General features: G+C 40.5%; 1 protein-coding gene across 2 annotated transcripts in view; it reads left to right on the top strand.

Moving 5' to 3' along the window:
* Positions 1-15,936, top strand: part of SLC2A13 (solute carrier family 2 member 13) — a 146,643-nt gene that overhangs the window by 93,480 nt on the left and 37,227 nt on the right. For both annotated transcript variants that reach the window (XM_021384623.1, XM_021384622.1), the window contains exons 5-6: positions 9,602-9,765; positions 15,026-15,146. In XM_021384623.1, coding sequence (XP_021240298.1) covers positions 9,602-9,765; positions 15,026-15,146 — 285 coding nt within the window. The remainder of the gene's footprint in view (positions 1-9,601; positions 9,766-15,025; positions 15,147-15,936) is intronic.

The following is a 15,936-nucleotide window of genomic DNA, read 5'->3' on the forward strand; positions in this document are numbered from 1 at the left end:
GCTGGAAGCTGCGTTCAGGTGGATTAATCATTCAGACATCAGGAATCAAAACCTTTGGTATTCTCACTGTCATTATATGCTATGTTAATGCTGCTTCTATGGTTTTAGCCATCCTGTATGTCAAAGGAAAAAATCTGTATATATTGATGAAGTCAGTCCAAGGAGTTTTCCTATTGTTTGCCATGATTTTTCCTTTCTCTGTTGGAACAGATGGGGTGAGAGACAACGTAAAAAACTGTGTGTAATAGAAGCAGACACTGCCAAATTAATATTCACATTGCACACACTTTAGTTTGCAGTGCAATTAATTTTGTTTTCTAAGGAAGGAGAAAATACAAGTCTGTTGAGATCTAGTCTATGTGCAGCATATGTCTGAAATACATTGCAGATGTAATATTGGATTGTATGAATATTAAAACCTGAGACTGGACTTAGAAATCTCAATTAAAGCACCAGAGTGAGCGGCTTGAATTTGAAAGGTGCTGAACAGTTCCAATTTCTTCGTATTTGATGCTGGGAACATCTAAAAACATGAATTCCCGAATTCAGATTTAGAATGGACAGTAGAATTTGTTGGCTTTGAATATTTTTGCCAAAAGTTACATTCTGTAAAAGGATCTCATCTGCTTCTGTGAATGATGAGCTCAGATGGTGTGGCACCGGAATTACTCTTTTTGGTTTGTTTTTTAAACAGTCCTGAAATAACTGTTGATCATATGGGTGCATCTGTGTGTTTGAGCCCAGGGAAGACTTCTGTGCCAATTATTTCCCAGAATTTATTTTTTTTCTTACACAGGACATATGCTCAAAATTGTTACTAGGATAGGCATCGTGCCCAGTAGTGAGAGCAGCTCCAGTGCCCTTATACGCACATATGCATGCTGCTACTCCCATTGCTCAGCATGGAATTTTCCCTGAATGACTGGTGAGGTGGTGCCAACAGATTTTTTATTTTTATATTATTATTTATTTATTGAGTGGTGCTGTAATTGACTAATTCAGAATGAGAAGATGCATGTTTTCTGCAAAGTTCTAGAAGTAGGCTTTTCCGACTATTCCAACTATTCTATTTATTCTACCTGCTGGGCTTTTCCAACTATTTGTAACTTTTCCTACTATTCCAACATAGCCAGGGGTGTGCCTTAGGGTCACCACGGTAGGTTTAAGAGCTCCTCCCTAGCAGTATGGCATGCTGTGTGTTTGGGAGCTGCCTTCTTTCTGTTCTTTCTGATCCAAACAAACCTAAAGCTTTTTGTGGGAATCACAGAATCATCAAATCACCAAAGTTGGAAAAGACCTACAAGATCATCCAGTCCAACTTTCTGCCTATCACCAATAGTTCTCACTAAACCATGTCCCTCAACACAGTGTCGAATGAATGAAGTGACATGTTTCTTCTTGGCTCAGACTCTGTTTCAACTCTGTACAGAATTGTAGCACTGTGAATTCTTGCTCTCAGAAATGATTAGTTAAGAGACAGACTTGCTGGTGCCTGGTGGCTAGAGACAAAACTGTAACAATCCTGTGAAGGCCTCAGAACAAAAACTGCACTGTAACTTTCTTGTGAAAGGTGCAGAACAAACAATGCTTGCTTTTCTTTCCTTTTTCCTTTCTCCTTTTCTTCTCTCTCCTTTTTTTTGTCTCTTGCTCACCTGTCTTATAATAAATAAAAGCACACCCTTGCTTGATCAACACCTTGACTCCATTCCAAGTCTTAATTTGGAGAGATTGAGATCAGTATAATGAACCGCAAGCCTCTTCGGCTTGCAACACCTTTAAGTAAATTAGGCTTTCCCTAGGTTTCAAGTTGTCTAGTGCTCCATACTGAAGAACAGCATTGTCTCTGGCCACTTGCCTTTGGTAGTTGTGCTATTAGGATGAGGAGGAGGGAAGCTGAAGGGAGCTCACTAGCTTCATCAGTTTTTAAATTGACACTGTGTTTCTACAAAATGGGCAAGACTTGGATTTAAAAATTCTTAGGAAGTCTGTGTTTGATGGTCAGTCAGGTTCTCTCATATATAACTTGATACGAAGGCTTTATTGTGTCCCTCCTGAGTTTCTCTTGGTGATCAGAAGATATTACTGTGTCCTGTTGATTATTTTAGACCAATGTTATGGATTCTTAGTAAGAATTCATTGCAAACATTCTCATGGACGGAGTTCTAAAGATACTAAGCTGTGCAAGATGAACATCATTAATGCAGCATCTTTTAATTAAAACAGAAAAGAATAGAATATTCATAAGATTTCACATATGAATTACTATTTGTACTGCCACTGAAATATTAACTAGTTTTTTATGCCATAGACAAATTACTTTGATCATTTGTAGGATTTCAATATGGAAATAGGGTTCCACATATTAAGATAGAGATTTCAGTATTTACAGAACTGGGAGATTTGTGAAGATATCTTGTTTGTGGTGTTGAACGAATATTTAAAACCAAAACCTTTTAGTTTTCAAACATGTTGTGTGTGGGTAAACTTACTGATTTACAACAAGAAGAAAGTGTGGTTTCATGGGAGAATTTTTTTTTTTTTTTTTAAATCTAGACTCCTGTACTATCTGCTGAGCTTTCCAAGCATACCTCTTAGTTGAAAGTACATGAACTGGAGGAGCAGGTTGTTGGGGTTTGTTTTCATTTGTTTCTGTGGCTTTTTTGAAACGATATTTAAGTAGCGCAAGATGAAGCAGTCAGAAATGAGGAGATGGCAGAAATCTCTGTGTGAGGAGTGGGATGGAAAGAGGAGAAGAGAGCAGGAGGCCAACGGCTTTGTCAGGCAAGGAAGGGGTGGGAGCTGGCCTGAGCGCGTTGGCAGCAGGGTGTACAGGGGGTTTGGTGATGCCAGGCGGGTGACAGTAGGGTACCTTCAGGCAGTGCTGTCAGTGCTGGCTAATTAATGTGAAATGGCTCTCCCAGGAAGCCCCACCAGCTGGGATTACGCCAAGCTCTCCTACCTAGAGTTCTGCAGAGTGCAGGCCGGGAATGTGACCCTGCTAGGTGAATAAAAGGGTGAGAAGTGCCGCATTTTCAAGATGTACTAGCTGAGAAGGAGAGCTGTGTAAATGGAGTAACACTATTACCACTATTACCTCTTTTTTCTTAACTGAAAAATGACTGAAAGGTCAGATTCCATGAGGAACATTAAGACTACTTTTTCTTTTTTAACACTTTATCGTGCATTTTTTCTTCAGCATGAATAGAAAGGAAGGTTGGGACATTTATCATGATTTCATTCAGATACAAAGCCATAGATGAAAAGCTGGGATTAGATTGTGACATTATCTTTTTATTATTCCTAAGAAAAAAAATGTAAGTAGTACAATTTTCTCAAAAGGTAAATGAATATTCAGCACGGAAGCTTTCTTTTAGCTGAGGAAGCATCCATGAACTAGGTTCAAAATAAAAACTGATTACAAAATTTTTTTTCATTGCTTTCCAAGCTCCTACTGCTCCCAGCTTGCTAACTCCTGCCTCTCCAAGCTCTAGTACTTCCCTTTGCTTACCACTGAATTTGGTTTAAACAAGGGAGCAAACTCAATTTTTAAATTTTTTTGTTTAAATGCTGTATGTTTAGCAAGTCCATTGATTTTAATGAAGACTCATTTTTTTTTCTAGATCCCAGGTACCTTATTGCGGGCATTAGTGCTTTCCAGCATTATAATATTCTACAATATTAAACATAATTTAGATTAAACTGAAATTATCAGAATGAATGAATAATTCAATGAGGTACATTTTGTGAAACGTCTGGGGGATTTTCTTTCCCTGCTTTTATACTTATTAATTTTCAGGCAGCGCTTATCTGAAGAGAGATCTGGAGTGTCATTACTCTGGTCCAGGTAGTACTGGGGAATGACTGCCAGTACTTATCTGTCTTTCTCCTCTTCCCAAAAGGTAGGGAGGATGATGGTGATTCTCTTTTCTAAAGTTTCTATTGAAGCTAGGCGCTTTTATATTGAGTGAAAACATCAAAGACAAAGTGAAAATGTTGACATTTTGCTTTTCATTACAGTGCTAAACTGTAGGTGTTGCAGAATGCAGCCTATTTGTTCTATGCTGGGAACTACATCTGTGATTTGGGAAGAGGAGGAGGGCAAGGACTTTGCTCTTCCTGGTGCTTTCATTTACTTTCCAGAATTGCCTGTTTCTCTTCAGTTTAACTCTAGTGTTGAATTCAACCTGTCCTCACATTTGCAGAGCACTTTGTCCATTACAGGCTTAAGTAGAGGGCTGGTATTATTTTGCTTTTTTTTTTTTTTTTTTTTTTTTCAAATAACACTTTGAAATCCTTCTTTTGTATCTTACCATTTTTCTATTATGAGGAAGAAAACAATTTCCATCTCCTATAGTTTCATGTGAAAACTGTGAAGTCTGTACAAGACCCGCATACATGGGTGTGATGTCTGAGTGTAAAACAGAATGTGACTGTGTGCAGAGACATATCTAGTGCAGAGTATATATGCAGGAAAATGAAAATGGATTTTTTCCCCAATTTGACAGCTGATACTGCAACAGTGTTTTAAAATGGCCAAATATCTCTGTGACAGAATTCCATTACATTGACGGGAGCATATAAACAGGAGGGGGTACAACTGTTTACATGGGTGATAGCGATAGGACAAGGGGGAATGGTTTTAAACTAAGACAGGGGAGGATTAGGTTAGGTATTAGGAGGAAGTTTTTCACTCAGAGGGTGGTGATGCACTGGAACAGGTTGCCCAAGGAGGCTGTGGATGCCCCATCCCTGGAGGCATTCAAGGCCAGGCTGGATGTGGCTCTGGGCAGCCTGGTCTAGTGGTTGGCGACCCTGCACACAGCAGGGGGGTTGAAACTCGATGATCTTTGAGGTCCTTTTCAACCCAGGCCATTCTATGACTAGGAAAGTGAATATTGTTTTGTGTATCTTGGTGATCTTAATCCTCTGAACGTATTTTTAATCCCCGTCAAACACTGTTATTTTAACTTTGCTTAGTAGCTGTATAACTTAGACTCTTTACACACAAAAAGAATTCCAGTGTTTTCGTAGTGTAATTAAATGGTAGTCCTTGAAATATTTGCATATGCCTTGCGTGTGCATAATGTATGTACAACAGGAATCAGAGAACCTGCTGGATGTAAGGAGTTACCTGCCAAACAGGACCAAATTCTAAGGGCTTTTATTATCAAAATACACAGATTTTAATCACTATGTCATTTCACTTTCCGCTAAAAGCATTTGTAACGCAATGCATCATTACTGCTAAATGGGGAATTCAAAGGTATGATTACAGGGTGTAAGTATACAATGGCACTGTCCCATGTTGCCTCCTAGGCACGGTTTTTGGAAAATCCAGTATAGTCTTTCTGATGATCCAGCCACCTTTTACTTCGAGAGCTTCTTAAGTCTTCAAAAGTAGGAGTATGGAAAGAACAGTCAGCTGTAAATTGGCATCCTGTAAATAAGCAGCATCTGCTATGAATTGGAAGACTTCACTGTGGTTTCAGGCCATTTTTTATTGAGAATAAAGGAAACGCATGTAAATTCAGCAGTCCTGTGTTATAGCTTAAGTCCAGTTGCCTTTGAATCTACAGAGCTGAATGATCTTACTGACAAAGAATGGGTCTTACTGACTTAGAATCATCAAATAATTTCAAATGGAAAAAACAAAGATAATCAGGTCCAGCCATCAACCCAACCTACTGTGTCCCATCACTGAACTGTGTCCCCTAGTTCTGTATCTACATGTCTCTTAAATACCTTCAGGGATGGGAGCTCCTCCACTTCCCTAGGCAGCCCATTTCAATGCTTGACCAAAGAAAGATGGGAGGTTAGACAGGCAGGATAGGAGATATAGACAAGGGAGCAACAACGTCTGAGTAATTGCTCAGTTCTCCAAACTGGAATCCACAGTTGTTCTGCAGGGAAATGGAAAATGGAACATCTCCCTTGTCACTCTGCTGTAGAGGGTGTGAAGCTGGGCCACTGAACCACATTATCCAACACTCCATTTACCGTTAAATGCTACTATCTTGCTCTGCAATCCTTATTTCAAACAACCATAACCAACTTGTCAGTGTGCCTGTTTCCCTTCCCCAGGCATCATGTGGTGCTTAGCAAGACGTGTCTGAGGTCTGCCATACCTGGAGCATCTGCTGTGTTTGGCTCCTTCCAGATACATCAGCTTCTTCCCGTCTTGTTTTCATTTCCAGTGCTTTGGCACCTAATCTCCCATATGCTTCTCTTGATTTCTCCTGCTGTTTCTGTGAGTTCATCGACACGGATGAGTTGCCACAGTTTAACATATCGGTGATGCTGCGGTAATTCTGCAGTCGTGAAAATGTGAGCTTAAAACTTTCTAGATAAACTCTCTTTCATGTCAGTGTAAATGAGTGCTACAGGCAGATGCTTGTGCGCTGCTCTACAAGCCTTGCTCTGGAAGCTGTGCTCAAGCTCCTGTAATCCTTCTTTCAGTAACCTGCAGTTATTCAGTGTGCCTGGCCTCTTTCCAGTAGCAGTAATTGCAGTGAGAGCTTCAGCCTTGTGCTTGCTCTTTCTTGAGTACCTCTGAATATTTAGAAACGATAAACCTTATTACCTAAAGGAAGGCAAATCATCAGACTTGGTGGCAGTAAGCTTTAGTAGTCCCTAAAGGAAGAGAGAAACATCATCAAGGTGCAGAAACAGGAGTGCTGTTTTTGTGAATGTGGAGTGTATTTTGTTGTGAACGGTCTTGTGTCTCTTAGTCCAGTAGTCATGACATACGATAAACTGGCAGAGCACAAGGAGAGGATCTGCATCTAAGCGCAACTGCAGAAAAAGAGTGTGTGAACCTGCAGAAATTTTCATCATTTTGGATTTTCTTCAATATTTAATCATTTGTTTCTTGGCTGTGGCACTCCTTGCATCTTACTTTGCATTTTTCCAACTGAACTGAGGAGGAAGATGGAGGGATGCATTATTTGCAACGACTGTTTTTCTTGAACTGAGTAGCTTGAGTAGTTGGACACTGATTTCCAAAATATTGTGCTAGAAAAACTCAACAAACCAGTGGCAGAGTATTAGATCTTTATTTTCTTAAAATCAGCAATGGAAAAGAAATTGTTTTAATATGGTTAAGGTTACTTCTGAGTTATTTAGATTTACTCATTAGTTTTACAAGAATGACAAATTCTGTCCAAAATGGTCAGCATCACTGAATAGAAACTTTGTCAGCTATAACAGGCTGGAGCAGCCCCTCCTGAAGGGCTGGGGCTATCAAAGCTGTGATGCAGACAACCTGGTAGCTGTTGGAGAGGCTTTTTTGGGGGGGTTGATTGAGAGCTACAAAGCCTGGCATGATCTCCTCTGCTACTGAGTGAGCTAACCTGGGACCTGATGCTTTTGGAATTGTCTAACGACCTGCTTGAAGGGGGTATTTTCCTTTTCTACAAACAGTAGATATAGTCATTTTAAAAATGACCATAAAGGAGGTGAGAGAGGAACGTTTGTGACAGTTACATTTCTGCAAGCCTATCCTGCACATTTTCAGTGAAAATATTAGTCTAGGGATTCTTTAATGTGGAAATGCCTGAGTTGTTTTTTACTCTTGATAGAACAGCTTTGTAGTTTTGACGTCCCTGGAAATGATCAATATTAAAATCATTTGGTGTGTGTCTGGCTCAGTTTGTGTGGTTTGTAATTGTCTGTGTTTTTCTGCTTTTAAAGATGAAGTACTTGCTTTAAAATTCCAAGGAGGTGCGTGTGCTTTTGTCATTTTCTGTACATTTCAGGAAATAAATTAGGACTGCCAAACTTTGTCACTGACACTGCATTTCCTGTAAGAGCTGCAGTATTTACTGTGGTTGTATAATATCACAGCCTGACCTTTTTCTGCCACACAGTTTTTCTCCTTGTCAGGAAGAAATTAGCAAGACTCATGATCTTGTTGCATTAATAGGCGGTTAGGGCTGCACAGGTTGGTATTAAAAATGGGAGTTCTGAAATAGCTTGGCATAAGCAAATATATATTTAGTACTTATCTATGCAAGTATTCTTCTAAATTTCTGAAATTTGATTGCTGTCCTGTAATAAACATTAGCATCATGCCCAGCAGCCAAGCTGTGTTAGCATGCTATTTGGATTTGCAGATTATAGATTTCCCTGGTTTGTTTTCCATAGAAGTGAAATATGTTATTTGTGGATAAGCAGTGAGCTTCTAGCTGAGAATAGGTAACCATTGCAGAATACAAATAGGAGGAGTGTCGGGTGTGGAAGGTGCCTGGTTGTGTATGTCTGGAACTGGACATCCACGTGCTTTTAAGTCATCCTTTATTCTTTGCTCTTTTAACCATCTAGTACCAGTATACTATATGGTGCTGCATCTCAAGGACACGGTCTGTTCTTTCAGACAAAATGAGCCTAAAAGACACGCTCCAGCCTCTAGGTTGCCCATGGAGCTGGGCTCTGAACACATGTGCATGCATACAGCAGGCCCTGTTACAAGCAGTCACTGAACCTGTTGTCCTTCGTGGATTGTTGGTTTGAAAGAAGAAGTGGTTTATGCTTAGAATTAAAAACACGTTGACCACTAAAACTTCTGGGGGTAACACACCTGGGCGTTAAGGCAATGGGGTGGCTTTGAAAGCAAGCTGCATTTTGAGCGGGGGAAAAAAGAAACCCAAGCTTGGATATTTTTGGCAGTTATTACTGCCTGAAAGCCTATGGGCTGTTAGGTATTTGAGTGACAGAATATTCTGTGTTGCAGTTGGCACAAATTAACAGAACAAGAAGAAAAGTGCTTATGCAACACAAACAAAGCTGCTCATGTGTTTTCTTGAAGGTTTATTGAGCTCTCCCCGAGAATGCAGGCGCAATATCTGTATTCGTCTGATTTCTGTGAAAAAGAGTACATTTTCTTTATTTATTTCTTCTATTTTCATTTTGCTCATCTGAGTTATTTGTAAGTTACCGTTCGTGTGAAATGGTTGATTCCTTCTACAAAGAAACAGAAACTTCTGTCAGATGCTCCTGTCTGGTGCAGATTCACATTCCTGCTACATGGTGCTAGCGTGTTTCAGAACAATGGGATTTTGGCTAGACAGAGCTGATGCAATGGGCACTGTCAGGCACGACAGCCACGGGGGAATAAAACTGCACAGCCTGAAACCTGAAGGAGGCTGGGAGGGTTGGTGGTGATGTGTTGGGTGCCTTAGATTAGTTCTGTGTGACCTTTAATAGGAGCAAAAACATATTTAGTTTTTTGAGCTGTCTTTCCCTAGACGGTACACAGTGCTGAAATCCCACACTTGGGCAGAAAAAAAGAGCACAAGGCAATGGCTGTGCAGATTTGTTTAAATAAAAAGTGCAAACCTAATTCCTAGCAGAATATGATTGACCATGAGAAATGCAAACAGCCAAAGGAATGGCAATTCATCTCTCGATGTCCTTTGGTCGAAACTTCAGCCAAGCGCAAGCTGTGCCATGGCAACGCCTGGTTTCCCCAGGTAGCTGGTGTCAGGCTGGGGCCACATTCGCAGGAGCTCGCACTTGATGTTTGCTCTGGTCTCCTTTGATTTACAATCACAGCATAACAGGAGGCAAACTCATGCCAGTGGTGTGTATGTCCTCCCACCCACAGGTACTACAGCGCGACCATCCTGCAGATGTCGGGGGTTGAGGATGACAGGCTGGCCATCTGGCTGGCCGCCCTCACGGCCTTCATCAACTTCATCTTCACTCTGGTGGGAGTCTGGCTCGTCGAGAGGATGGGCCGCCGGAAGTTGACGCTGGGCAGCTTAGCGGGTGAGTGCCTCAGGAGTGAGTGGTGCCTTCCTCGTGAATGACTGAAACAAAGAAGTTTCAAGTGCTAACTTTATCAAAGCAATCCTCTTCAAACTAATGATGTTGACCTCCGTCTCCTCACCGAACTCATGTAGCTTATCAAGAATAGCAGTGCAGTAAAGGTAGCAGCCCCTGGCTGAACACCTGAAGGCTGTAGCATTTCCAAGACCAGGGTCTGGAAAAATGAGTGAGATTCCTGCTCCTCTTGGATTAATGCTCACAGCTGCTTAGCTGACAAGCTCGGATGACTCCGTATCTCGCTCTGCTGTCCCTGTGTGGGACCCAGAGTTACTGCTGATGTGACAGAGCAGAGGGGGACACCTGGAAGAGCCCTGCCCACCTGCAGTCCTCCCAGGACAGGCATTTGTCTGCCCACAGTGTTTGGATGCCTTCATTTGGGTCAAACAGTGATGGCAGTACTGCATCTATTTTGTTACTGATACCTAAGCTGGTAAATTATGACATGGACCTTGTGGTCAGTTCGGTATTTCCAGATTGTAAGAAATCTGTGTTTGACGTGTGGTGATGTTGATTTGGAGCTGAGAAACCTAATGAGTTTTTCACAATCCAAGTTCTTAATTGCAGACATGATGGGAGGTTGAGAAAGCACAATCCTCACTTCTTAAAAAAATGAACCAAAATCTCAGAGGTTTGCCTATACATAGAGTCATAGAATGTTTTGAGTTGGGTTGGAAAGGACTTTAAAGCCCAACCAGTTCCAACCCCCTGCCGTGGGCTGGCTGCCCCCCACCAGCTCAGGCTGCCCAGGGCCCCATCCAACCTGGCCTTGAGCGCCTCCAGGGATGGGGCACCCACAGCTTCTCTGGGCAGCTGTGCGAGGGCCTCATCACCTTCTGAGTAAAGAAGTTCCTCCTCACATCTAACCTAAATCTCCCCTCTTTTAGTTGAAAGGCATTCCCCCTTGTCCTATCACTATCAGACTGTGTGCAGAATCAGTCTCCGTCTTGTTTATAAGCTTCATTTTGGTAATGAAAGGCCACAGTGAGGTCTCCCCAGAGCCTTCTCTTCTCCAAGATGAACAAGCCCACTTCCCTCAGCCTGGCTTCACAGGAGAGGTGCTGCAGCCCTCTGATCATCTCTGTAGCCCTCCTCTGGACCTGCTCCAACATCTCTATGTTGTTCTTGTGCATGGGCCTCAAGCCTGGATGCAGTACTGCAGGTAGGGCATCACGAGGGCAGAGCAGAGGGGAACAGTCACCTCCTGCACTCTGCTGGCCACTCCTCTGTTGATGCACCCCGGGACACTGTTGGCCTTTGTCATGGTTTTGTGATTTTCGGTTATTGGTATTCCACATCATAACATCATGTAGTGGATATACCTGGTTCTCAGAAGAGAAGGACTACTACAGTCCCCACGGCACTTTGCTCATCTGTTACCATTTTCCAGCTGGAGGGAAAAGATAAAAGCTCGCAGTATAAAAACTTGCAGATCACGAGACCTCGTCCCTTTTTCCGCCCGTCTCTTGTCTTGGCAGCACCTCGTTCTCTAGCCGTCTTATCGTCGGTAGTAGAGAAAGGCCTACCTTGATTTTGGGACATTCTCTCTCTCTGTATTGGATTTATCAGCTTAAATTGTATTATATTGTATTATAGTGTGTTGTTTTGCATTCCGATATCTTATTTAGTAAATTAGTTTGTTTCTCCTCAGATTGTTGCCGCTGTTCTTTGCTCTCAGGGCCATCTCCTTACCCTTTTCCCCTTTTCCCTTTTCCCGGGGCGTGGACCCGTGGATCCCCCGTCCCCTTTGTCACGGAACCGGGCCGAACGCCCGTAAACCGTTGACAGCCTTCTGGGCTGCAAGGGCACACTGCTGGCTCGTGTCAGCTTTTCTTCCATCAGGACCCCCAAGTCCTTCTCCACAGACTCTCAAGGCGTACTTCTCCTAGTTTGTACACATATCTGGGACTGCCTTGACCCAAGTGCAGCAGCTTGCCCTTTGGATAGCATCCTTTTTATCAGCCTACCTTCAGGTCTGTTAATATACTTCTCCCCTGTAGGTTCTTTTGTGTAGCCAGTATCACGTCTTTTAGAGAAAAAAATCTCAGTCCTGCACCGTTACCTGGCTCAATTCCTTTTTTCCCTGTGTTATCTCTTTTTTTTTTTTTCTGTGAAATACAATTCTGGCATTCTCCTGAAACTTGTTTTGTGGGTGGTACCTCTCATTTATACTCTAGTAGAATTTATACTGTATTCATATATTTTTATCGTATGCCATGACACCTCATATGTCTGCCCAGCCCTTTGGGGGTTCATTGCTTGTCTGGAACCACCATACAGGTGTGAATACCATCTGGATTTTGCATACAGTCACTGAACTCTTTCCTTTTTGGCTCTGGTTGATGTATTCAAAGGTTGTAAGATTGAATGTAGATAGTAATGTATCTTTCAAAGCATATGAGTCATGGAACAGATGAGAGGATAGAAATAAGACACCAAATTAGCAAAGGAGAATAACACAGTTAAGGGTTATTTGTTTGTGGTATTTGGACACGAAGTCATTAGTAATGATATTTGTGTTCCTTGTTTTGTAGTTGGCGGCCCGCTGTCAGTCTGCAGCATCACTTGATCCATGCTGCGTTCTCACTGTGCTCAGTATTGTATGGTCTCAGCTTAAGGAAAATATGGCACAAATAATGACAGTAATGAAATCCTGTATCATGTCTGTGCTATTTAGAATTTCTTGATACAAGTGTTGACAGAGATTTAGGTAGTGGTGAATGTAGCATGATGTTCTTTTCTCAGCAAGTGGGCTAAAATGATAATTACTAAATCAGCTGATGGATTTGTTTTCAACAGTAAGTTTTATCTTGGGTAAACTTATATATTAGTGCTCTACTTTGGTTTATGTTTCAAAAGAAATCAACCTTCACATGGAGTTATTACAGTGGATGCTTTTCTGGTCTTTGGGGAAAGCATGTGAGCCCCAGTATGAAATGAGGGTTGAGCTACTACCTCTGTCTGCTGCTATAAGGTTGCTGGTTTTGCTTTTTTTTTTAAGGCTAATGGATTTCGTGTTTTTGTAAAATGATAGTAAGATTAATATTTTGATTAAACATCAACATACTCTTAGCTACTGATTCCTCTTAATTTCCCCCTCATATATCTTGGCAACAATTCTCCATCTTTCTTTCCCTCTTTGTGTGTTTTCTTTCTCAATGTTATTCATTGTGAAACGTTGGAATTTTGGGAAGTGCAGTATCCCATTTTATTTGTGTTTTCCATTCGTTCCTTCAGAAACCAGCAATTTGAAAGCATGGCGGTATTTGGGCATTTGACAATTTGTATCTCTGTTTGTAACAGAATGGACCTAAAGTATCTTTGGGATGATTATCCTTTTTTTCATCTCAGTTAATGACATACGACAATTGTATGTTTTTGTGAATCTTAAACAAATTTTCCACAGAATGACAACATATAATAAACTTAATTCACCAGTTTTATAGATTCAATACTTCTCCAAAGAAATAAGACGTGTGCAGAGGTACTGTAACTGCACATTTGTGTATTTAGTTAACTTGAAAGAAAGACAAGACATATTTAGAATGAATATCAGTAAGATTATATGTCCTCTCTAAATATATTTGCTGTCTGGTTCGTGGCATTTTGAAAGCTCAGTAAATACAGAAAGTACAGTAAATCTAGTACAATATTGCACCTACCCAGAAAAATGGAATTATCTGCATAGCTGGTCATAACAGCACTACAAAGCTCAGTAGAGAACAAATGAAATAATATTTTATGGTGGAGAGTTGCTTTCTCACATATGGTTTGTGATTGAATTTACGGTCTCAGTTGACTCCATTCAGGTAACTGCATTCCAGAAATCTAGAATTCATGCATATTCATAGCTATTAGTCATGACTGCTGCACAGAAACATTAATGAATTATATTTTTATTGTCTTGGTGCTTAAGATATAATTTATATTTTAGAAAAAAAATGATATTTTTGATGGATTTGCCTGCTAGGAAACTTGTTGAGAGAGAAAAAATTAAGACTCAAAAATGGAGAATGTGTAATTCTTAAAGAGTGACAAGAGTGACATGTTAAGGTTTACAATTCAGTGACATTTTTAAAGGTTTGCACAGGAGCATTCTGAGAATTTCTATCATGTAGAGCAAAGGCTTGCTGGGGCATTTTTTAGATTGAATAAAGTATTCTTCATTTGCCCTCAACTGTTAAGCTATGACACTGCGTACTTCAAAATGCATACAGCCTTCCAATTGGGATGTGCTTTGGTGGTGCCTGAGTCATTTTTTGTATGCTAAGGGTAATGTTATTAAACAATCAGTAACTAACCCACAAAAAAACTTGTAAGTGGTTTTTAGTTGTCTATACATGATGGTCTGTGGGACCTCTCAAAATATACCTACTTGCATACTTATTATTTATGTGATATAGAGGGTATTTTATTCAGTATAGAATGAGATGCCTCACGAAGTACCAAGCTGTAAAGATTTCATTAGTCTGAGTTCAAGTTAGTTGCAATACTCAGTAATGAATTATATTGATTTCATTAAAATGTTGCAGCATATTCTCTGTGTGTGTGACAAATAGCAAAGCTGCGTAGTGCTCAGGCAATGACCTGTTCTACAAAGTAGGACTCTTCTACGTGTACAAGGAATTTGTTGGAGTCAGGAGCAAAGAGGTGGAGGAGACTCTTTCCTGTCAGGTTTGTTACATGCGATCCATGAAACAAGAAGTTCAGAAATTGAAGTTGGACATTCTGGTGGCGTTCCTGTGAATAGTCAAATGTCTTTGGTTTGACAAGGGGAAGAATAATTGATGAAAAAGCTGATGCTATTTTCTATCTTACAGGAAAGCCTGCAGGTCTGGGAATGGGAGGAAATGTGATGTAAACACTGCTCTTAAATTTCACCTTTACAGCACTTTTCAACACTGAAAAGTCTGTTCATTCATGCAGCCTTCAATTCCACGTACGACAAAAAAGTCTTGACCTATTAATTGAATATCTGGCTGTTAAACCCGATGCACTTGACTTTAATCTAACTTAACTCAAGATGGAGATGTAGTAAAGGGTATTTTTCTCAGGTTCTCATCACAACTGCTCTGCATAATGGCAAATGCTGTGTGCATGATAATAGGGTACCTTGCTTTCTCAAGCATAGCTCAGTTCAACAGAGAATTATTTCATGTTTTCTGGAGAGAAGTATCACGTTGTTCTTTATCTGTATTTTTAGGTACTGCTGTAGCACTCATTATCCTAGCTTCGGGATTTTTGCTGTCAGCTCAGGTCTCGCCAAGAGTCACACTTAATCCACCAGATCCTTCACATCAAAACTCTACCTGCACAAAATACAGGTGAGATTTCATGGTCATTCATGAAGACTTCTTTCCTACTAATTGGGTTTTACAGCCTCATGTGGGTAATGGACAAGTATTCACGCACTCTAGTATAAGTAGTTAAGTAGCATACCTAAAGTTAAAATCTTTACTTACCTCAATAGAGAAGAAAATTAGACTCTTTGCTTAAATACTGTGAATAATCCTTTGCAGTTTCTTGGAAAAAGTAGGGCAGTTAAGCACCAGTCTGCACACTTGAGATCTTCTTTGTTATGTTATGTTAGGTGTTACGAATGTGCCATGTTCTGTATTTTGTATTTTCTTACTCCTGTGTGAATGCTCTTCCGTACACCTAGCTGGCAGGCTGGTAAATGTCAGTGTCCTAATTGAGTCAAAACTGGCTATGTGGCTGAAGAAATTCTTATTTGAGTTCAAAATCTGTTGTGCTTGTGATCTATGAGGATCACAACTTTCAAAAGCTACGTTTTTACTTATTTTTCCACTGCGTTGTCAACCATATTGGTATTTTTTAGATACGCCTATACAGTTTTTTAAACTACAAGTAAACTAGTTAAAGCATGAAGAGGGGGAAAAGAGCTTTCAAATGCTCTCCTTTAAGAGTAAGAAAATGTTAATAGCAAGATGTCAAAAGGATTTGCCTCAGACTTAGGTTAACTGTTTGGACAAGATGTCTGGAGACAGCTGATGCACCATTTGCAGAACTTGTTATTTGCTATCTAATGAAGTTAGATGATTATATAACCTGAAATGGTATATAAAATTGCGTATAAGAAATATGGCTAGTTCA

The sequence above is a fragment of the Numida meleagris genome, chromosome 1 (genome assembly GCF_002078875.1).
Source record: "Numida meleagris isolate 19003 breed g44 Domestic line chromosome 1, NumMel1.0, whole genome shotgun sequence".
Classification (NCBI taxonomy): Eukaryota; Metazoa; Chordata; class Aves; order Galliformes; family Numididae; genus Numida; species Numida meleagris.